At 48.3% G+C, this 8,870-nt stretch overlaps 1 protein-coding gene across 1 annotated transcript in view; it reads right to left on the reverse strand.

The window, feature by feature from the left end:
• GORASP2 (golgi reassembly stacking protein 2) overlaps positions 1 to 8,547 on the reverse strand; it is a 34,902-nt gene extending 26,355 nt beyond the window's left edge. The window contains exon 1 of the mRNA XM_075001892.1: positions 8,211 to 8,547. Coding sequence (XP_074857993.1) covers positions 8,211 to 8,507 — 297 coding nt within the window. The 5' untranslated portion in view covers positions 8,508 to 8,547. The remainder of the gene's footprint in view (positions 1 to 8,210) is intronic.
• Between the last annotated feature and the right edge of the window lie 323 nt (positions 8,548 to 8,870).

The raw sequence follows: 8,870 nt of genomic DNA on the forward strand, positions 1-8,870 counted from the left end.
TGTTCTCGCGTGAGTACAGCTTGGAGCGCTGGGTCAAGCACTACTCCAGCTGTTTGGCTTTGTCAGTGATGACTTCACCAGATTTGGATTTCAGAGGGGCCATCTTGTTCTGGGTAGGTCCTAATGCCTTCTTCATGCTTTCGTACATTCCCCTGAGGTTACCAAAGTCAGCACTGGTCTGGATGCTGCTGCATAGCTTGAGCCAGTAGTTGTTGGCACAGCACCTGGCCGTATGTTGTACTGTTTTTCTGGCTGCTCTGAGCGCTTGCAGAGTATTCTGGCTCGGCGAACATTTGTACTCCATGAGCGCGGCGTGCTTTTTTCGATGGCTGGAATCATCTCATCGGAGTTAGCTTCGAACCAGTCATTTGTGTTTCTAGCTCTTCTTCCAAACACCGCCAAGGCCATGTTGTACATTGTATCCCTCAGATGCCGCCATCTGTATGTCACGTCGGCACCTCCAGGGTTGCTGCGCAGATTCTCCTCGAGGGTCGCTCTGAACTTGTCAGCTCTGAGTTAGCTGTCTTTCTGGCATCAATGCGGGGCCTTCCAGTTGGTTTAGAGCGGTGCAGCTTCTTGGGAATCATCTTGAGTTTGGAGCAAACTGACGAGTGATCTGTATCACAGTCAGCACTATGACAGCTGCGTGTCAGAAGGACATTTTTGAGGTTATGACGTCTAGAGATGACCACATCTAGTTGATGCCAGTGTTTTGAGCATGGGTGTCTCCACGACACTCTGTACTGTGGCTTGGTTTGGAAAAATGTGTTTGTGATGCACAGAGTGTGGTACGTGCAAAGTTCGAGAAGACGCTGACCATTTTCATTCATTTTTCCCACACCAAAGTGGCCTAAGTAGGAAGGCCACGAGTCACAATCGGCTCCAACTCTCGCACTGAAGTCACCCAGAATGTACAGTTGTTTACGAGCACGTATTTGCGCTATGGCAGCACTAAGCACATCATAAAACTTGTCTTTTACTTCCGGTGCGGCGTACAGGGTTGGGGCGTAAGCGATGATCAGGTGCACAGGACCGGCACGAGTTTGAAGTATGACCTGAAGGAGTCGTTCTGATCCACCCACGACTAATTCCAGCATTTGTAGAAAGGTGTTTCTGATGGCGAAGCCAACACCATGCTCCCTGGGTTCTTCATGGGCTTTACCCTGCCAGAAAAAGGTGTAGTCCTTTTCCTTTAGAGATCCCGAACCTGCGAGATGTGTCTCTTGCAGAGCAGCAATGTCAACTTGGAGCCTCTTCAGTTCTTCATTGAAGACAGCGGTCTTTCAGGTGTTGCTGATGTCCTGAAGATCTTCAGTCAGACCTGTCAGCATGGTCCGCACATTCCAGCAAGCAAGCTTAAAACTTTGATGGTTTCCTTTTCTTGTTGATTTTCTTATTGGTTTGCCTGGTGCTCAGCTTTCAGGTCACTTGTCAAGTTTGGGAACCTCAAGCCTCACGCACCCAGTGAGGCAGGTGAAATGTGGCGACACAGTATCCTATTGGCTGGGGGCTGCCCAGCTTGAGGTGGGCGGTGACTGTCCAGTGAGATGCGACGATCTCTCCCACCGTCAGAGGCAACCCCTGGCACTCGTTCTCTATGCCAATCGAGCAAGAGCTTATAACCGGTATCTGTTACCTCCCGTGTTGGTTGAATGCTGTTAGCGATGCTGGAGTACCTCTCCAGGCGCGAGCTTGGGCGATTATTGGGACCCTGGGCTGCCCACATGCCAGTGTTCCCCTCTTGGCTTTACTGATACAGTCCACAGAAGAGGATAACCTCTACGTCTGGTACCAGCTCAGCTGCAGGAGTTGCCAGGTCAATACCAGAAGTTGGCACAGAACCGCCTTAGGTCTCCCCTCCGGATTTTGTCAGGGTTTACTCCCTTAGCTTTGCTCCTTTCCAGGATAACCCACAAGGTAGTGGAGCATGGAGAACGTGGGTACGGTCCCACTACCTCTTGCAGCTCCCTGGCACCACATGTCCCCAAAGCTCCCCGTGACGACCACCTCACCTCCCCAGTACCTTCCTCCCCACCCCTCTGCCTCTCATCGTCTACCATCACCCCCCAGATCCTCCCTCCCTGTCCCCTTTTCCCCCATCCACTCCCATGTCTCCCGACTGCACCACACTGCCCCCTATCAGTTCTCGTGGCCCCCAGGTCCCCCTTCCCCTGGCCTCTCCGCACCTGGCCACTCGCTGCTGCATCCCCCTGTCCTCCAGGAAGGCGCTGAACTCGCAGCCCAGCCGCACCCTGGGTCCCAGCCAAAGCTACCAACTCTTCATCTGGCTATGGCTGTCCCTGGAGCCCCGCAGAGCTCGTGCGGCGCGTGCATGCAGGGAGCGCAGGACTGGGCCTGGAAGCCATGCAATCTGGGCCAGCATGCCGCAAGCAGCCTCCGTGGGTGCTGCCATCCTCACAGCCGTACCAGATGCCCCCAAACCACTTGTCCACCACTGACATCCCTCGATCTCGCCCCGCCCCCCATGCTGCAGCGGGTCCCTCAGCTCCAGCCAGCAGCTGGGGATGATGCTGCCTCTTACATCTGAAGTAGTAACTAGCTCCCTCTAAACTCCCCTCTCAAAACTCCCTCCTGTTAGCAACCACCCTGTTCGTATGCACCCGGCCGCATGCTCCCTGGTCGCTTGCCAGCAGGGCTTTAGAGCATGGGTGTTCAACCTTTTGGCTTGCCTGGGCCGCATTGAGTGAAGATAGTCTTGGGCCACGTTCAAAATATATAATATAGTTAATGTATATAAATCACATAATAATGTTAAAAGTTTACGATCTTGTGGGGCCGCATTACTAGCTGTCCAGGGCCGCATGCGGCCCATAGGCCGCAGGTTGGACACACCTGCTTTAGAGCTCTGGCCTACCTGAGAGAGCCCCTCCCTCTGACTACCGCTCAGCCAATAGGCACACAGCCTGAGCACACGGCCTTTCAAACAAACAGACAGCTCAGCACTCCAAACACCAAACAGACAAACCCAGGCACCCACATGCTCCAGAGAGCCACTTACCCAAAGGTGCTGTAAGGATAGCACAATAAGCAGTAAGAACAGCACAATAAAAAAAGTATATTCATATAGTTGAGCTCACTTCTCCCACACGCAGAAGCCTCTCTGTGATGGTGATGAATTTCTTGTAAGGGTATTGTATGCAGATTTTCAGCTCTGGATTTTTAATATTAGGCTTCTAAATCCATACAGCAACACTTAATCAGTCTGATTTTCAGAGGAGCTAAACCCACACAGTTATCACTAACATCAATGGGATATGCAGGCACTCAGCACCTCTGAAAGTCAGGCAGTTTGGAAAGGTTTCTGATTTCAAATCCGATGCTTAAATTCATGTACCCAACCTGAAATGTTTTAGTTCAGGTCCATGAGCTCTAAGTCACTTTCAGGATCAGAAACTTTGCATTGACATTTACAAGGATTCCTGATAAGGTAGTGTTCAGTTTATCACTTGGAAGACACAAACTAAAGCAAAAGTTGTAGCTATGTAGGCTGTAATAAAACTAAAATGCACTGCTTGTAGTAAAAGCAATTTTTCAGAGCAGATAGTTGATTTTGTTTCTGCCAGATATTTACTGCATTACAATTGTATTGAATTCCTTTACAAAACACCTAGTTTTCAAGAAAGCTTTAAGTGAATTCATTTAAGTTTTAAAAGAAATAAATACCTAAACTCAGCATTGAGCTTCACTCAATTATACGCTGTCCTTTGTTTTGTTTTAAAAAATAACTTTCCGTAACTAGTTGCATAAGGAAACATGTAGTAATAAAAAAAAAAAAAAAAAGAAAACTCTTCCTAGCCCTTGATTTCTTTTGCACCAAGGCAGCAGAAAAAATGCTCTAATGTAGTAATCTGTAAATCACTTGGAAGCAACTTAACTATCTTTATTTTCTCCAAGAAATAGGTTGAATCAATACAACTGCATGTCCAACTTGATTACTCAGGCAGGGATACAGAACAAATGTAATAAAATGGAGAGAATACTAGGGATGTAAAAGCCTGTTTAAGTGGTTAACCGGGAGGTTTAGCTTAACTGGTTAATCAGTTAAAACAGTAAGGGCCTGGCTGAGGAAGCCACTCCAGCCTGCCTCCCCAGCCACCCTCCCCCACACACATCCACTCCCCACAGCAAGCGGGGCTGCTCCAGCCATGCTGGACTGCTCCCACCTGAACCATACCAGAGACAGAGGCTGCTCAGGCCACGCTGGAGTGCCACCTACACACAACAGCACCATGCACAGAGAGGTGCTCCAGCATGGTGGCAGCAGCCCCACTCCCTGGCACACTCTGGGCAGGGGTGCTCCAACCCATCCAGAACAGCCCGTTTGTAGCAGCGGGCTGCTCCAGCTCCTATCCCTTAACCATTAATGCTCCTAGAGAATACATTATTTTCTGTTTACTTGCCATTTTACCTTGAGAGTGCAGAATGACTGCATAAATTGATCAAAACAGAACTGACTGTTGCCTTAATTAGCTAAGTCCACAAAATAAATTAGAAAAGACAATAATAGGCATTCCAATAACAAGACTAACATTACTGGGGTGAGGTTTCCGAGGTAAATAAGATTGCATGTTGTCAGCCTGAATGTTGCTCCCTCAGCATGCATATGACCAGATCATTTCCTGCCCCTCTGTGCTTGAGTATTCAGTATATTCAAATGCTTATATTTCTTTTTCCAGGTACATAAATAAGGCTTATAATGAACATACTACGTTAAATATAGAGCAGGAAGCACCATGATGAAATGTGAAAGGAATTTTATATCTAGCCATGCCTTTTCAAAGGAAGCATACTCCCAAGCACGGTTAGCTTGAAATGGCCTGAATAATGGTGCTTCCACCAGTTTTCTTAAAAGGTTATTTCATAGTTCACATGTCTCACCTTAAAGCAGTTTTCCTAGATACTTATCTTAACACTGTCATTGCTTAATTGCCTTCAGTGAATTGAAGTCACCCATTAAGGCCTCTGTAAACAATTTCCTTCTAACTTTTCTTCCTTTTTAGTTATTTACTCAAACTACAGAGAGGGAGCCATGCTAGTCTATACACTATCAAAACAAAAAGCAGGCAAGTAGCACTTTAAAGACTAGGAAAGTAATTTTTTAGGTGAGCTTTCGTGGCACAGACCCACTTCTTCAGACCATAGCCAGACCAGACCAGACTCAATACTTAAGGCACAGAGAACCATTCTCTGTGCCTTAAGTATTGAGTCTGTTCTGGTCTGGCTATGGTCTGAAGAAGTGGGTCTGTGCCACGAAAGCTCACCTAAAACATTATTTTGCTAGTCTTTAAAGTGCTACTTGACTGCTTTTTGTTTTACTCAAACTACATTTACTTTCTTTTAAAACTGCTTCATAAATTAATCCCACCATTCTCTAATACAAACATTTTGTTTCTCTTTTCTGAATTTCCTTAATGAGTCAATTTAATTGAGACAAAGCCTTCTACAGTCCAGCATACGAACTGGTATAGTTTCATGGCAGTGTCCTAAAGAAACTTTCCCCAAAATTGTAATATTGACAGGCTACGTTTACTTTCTTATCTACCTCGAGCTAGCATTTGTCTGATAAATTTCTTATGCACTGTTGTAGCTACTTACTGTATTAATATTCAAACAAACAGATACATTGCTGCCCAAAGTACCAGGTATATGGGTCAAAAGCATGTTCGGAAATGCAGCTGTTTCTGGAATACCCTCTACAGCGTCAAAGGTCCAGTGGAAGACTGTCTTTGAATACACTGATGAACATAAGCAACAAAATAAAGGGGAAAATAAAGACTAGAAATACCAAGGGATACTAAGAAACTGCAACTGTAGCTGTGATTATCAAGTTTCCCTTCCTTCCTAGAAGTATAATTTTTTTATGCAATTTAACTCCTGTACTTCTCAACAGTAGCTCGCTCTCTCTCCCCTCAATCTTACATTGGATCTGCCAGAGGCTGTAAGTTATATTATTAACAAAGTAATTAAATTTTAAAAATTTATTTCCATTTAAGGCCATAGCTACACTAGCACCCCACTTTCGAAAGGGGGATGCTAATGAGCCACTGCCATGCATGTGCAGTGCCTCATTAGCATAATGGCAGCCACACGTGTTTCGAAAGTGCCGCTTTCAAAACACACACGCTGCTGGTGCAGACGGGGGTCTTTCGAAAGGACCCCCAGACTTCCAAAGCCCCTTCTTCCCATTTGGTTTGGTGAAGTCACAGTAAGGCCACCCATCTCCCTTTAGCTTTGTAACAAACACTACTGTCTTTACAAGTGTCTAAACAGACCTAAAAAAATATCTTTAAGAGTAAGTATTGATCTTGGGTCCACGGCCAACCAGGCTCTGAGCAGAAATAAGCACTGTCAGTCTTCTGTACCCTCCTGAGGTTACAGCATATCCAGCTTTATAATGAGTCTGCAGTTCCCCATTTGACAGTTCAGCATGCAGTATGTTAGTGATGTCTCAGCTAACAACCCCCACTGTAGCATAAAGCTAGCCTAAAAGAGAGCAAGAAAGTGGAAACAGTATGTTTCAATGTTTAGACCATGTAGATGTGCACTGTGCTATAAATTTGCTCTCCATGTTCTCTCATCTTCAGAGATTAATTCCTGTCCTCAATTTACAACAGTACTTGGAAGGCATACATAAGTGAATTACATTTCTTTGCCCTCACTTCTCTCATTTATGCTATGTAAGTTTGGCACTTCTACTTACATGTGTTATCCAAATGATATTATGCCTCTGTGTTGCCTCCTTTTAGTGAGCTTACTATCTTACACAGAAAATAAAGACTGTTCTCTCTCCTGAAGAAAGGAATAGCTTTAAATTGTGAAGAACTGCAAGCATTATAAAAAAGCTAGAATTAAGGAACCTTTACCAATATAGCTAGATTTCAAGCTGCATAAATATGAAAATATGCTCCATCGGACTAGAAGCCCACAACTAAAAAACAGAACTAGATGAAAAGTGATACCATGTTTTGTGGGTGAGTTTCTAAAATAAACAGTTTTCTTACCTTTGAAGAAAATGAATCTTTAGAAGGAAAAACAAAAAGAAAATCCCTCTCTGCTAATGCTGCTTCAGCTCTCCTGCCATTTACAATACCAGGATTTCTCAGGCAGTGAAGCTGCTGGTGTTTTGGAACTTAGACATGGCCTGAACAGGATTTTGTGACATATTAAAAATGCTAATTGCATCTCAGGTCTAGGGCTTCTGGCATTAACCAACAGTGGGAAACATTCACAGAATTTCTCTAATGCAAAAAATATTTCAGAGGCAAGATGTTAGACAAGAATCTTGCTCCAATGAACATTTTCTAAAAGTCAAAGACAAATGAGCTACAGAACATGCTAAAGTAGTTGAATTAAACCTGGGGGGAGGGGAGCATAGGGTTCACCTCCATCAGCTAAGCTATTAGAACAAGGGTTTAAAATTTCAACATAATAAAAACATATTTTCCCCCTGTTGTAGGCTAGGTCTATGTCTCTGAACACAACCCCAAGGGAGCATAACACCATATACCTCGCTTACACAGTGCGGTATAAGCAAGTAGCTCATTACCCTGCCAACAGCTTCTGCAGAAGTAACATGGCTACAGTATCAACACGCCAGAGTTTATAAAGTTACATCGTCTTCTCGGATACACGCAGTTTTAGTCTATTCCCTTCGCAGTGACACAAAGGTCACGGAGCTCTCAGAGCAAGAAACCCGGGGCGCTGGGGGCCCCCCCGCAGATGACGTTTGGGCTTTTCTAGTACCAGAGAAGGGAGATGCCCTTAAACATCGCTCAATCCGGACGCGGACAAGGCGTAAGAAACCCAAAGCTGCGGGGCGGGGTGACCTCTAGTTTTCGGGGAATCGCCCCGCACCGTCACAGGCCATGTTTTAACTCAACCCGCAGCGCGCGGCCCGGACCTCTCGTCCCCGGAAAGGTCTGGGAGGGCAGATCGTTCCTGCGGTACCGCGCAGAGCCTTGCTCTCCGCCCGCCTCACCGCGCCTGGGGCCGGAGAGAGACCTGCGGCAGCAACTCCCAGAGCCAGGCCCGAAGCGGCGCCGTCCGAGAGAGCCGGGCACAGGGGGGCCGGCCAGCCGCCCCCTCCCGCCCCGCTGCCCCAGTGCCCAGGAAAGCGAGGCCCGCGCGCGTCGGCAGTTAAGTGCCGGGGGGAGGCAGGCCCGGCCCGGCGGGCTGTCCGCGGCACGTACCCGTAGGACGTGGTAGCCCTCGGTGCCTCCGCCGGGGATCTCCACGCTCTGTGAGGCGCCCATGGCTCCGGCCGGCGGAGGAGGCGGCGCTGCTCGCCTCACAAAGCGCCACACTAGGGACGTGGCACTCTCTCCCTCAGCCCCGCCCCGCCCGGGGACGCTGGCGCGCGGGGCATGCTGGGAGCCACAGGGCCAACAATCAGCTCCCGGGACAGCGCCACCTGTTGGACTGAGTACAGACTGCGCGTCACCACCGTCCCCCCTCCAGGACGTTCTACGGTAGCCGCCGCAGGACATTTCTGTCAGAAGTAGCGCCCGCTAGCGATGCCGGAGGGAAGGCGCTGCCACAGCTGGTTTTGTTCCCAGCGGGCTCTGAACAGCGGCCGCCCCGGCGTGGTGTGTCTCCGCCGGCTCCACCCTCCCCAACTCGCAGCGTCACGGCCCCAGCGTGGCCTCGCACGGGAAGGGCGGGGCGCGGGGACAGGTGAGAAACTCAGGCTGCGGGCTCTGACTGCAGAAAAACCCATAGCCTCGCCCCTTCCCCAGGCCCCGCCCCCGCTCCCTCCCCCGCCCCTTCGGTGCTCTAGGTGACCCAAGCGCTCCCTTGGGCTCACACCCGACAGACGCGCCACGCTGCGTACGAGCTACGTCTGGTGCGAG

The sequence above is a fragment of the Carettochelys insculpta genome, chromosome 8 (genome assembly GCF_033958435.1).
Source record: "Carettochelys insculpta isolate YL-2023 chromosome 8, ASM3395843v1, whole genome shotgun sequence".
Classification (NCBI taxonomy): domain Eukaryota; kingdom Metazoa; phylum Chordata; order Testudines; family Carettochelyidae; genus Carettochelys; species Carettochelys insculpta.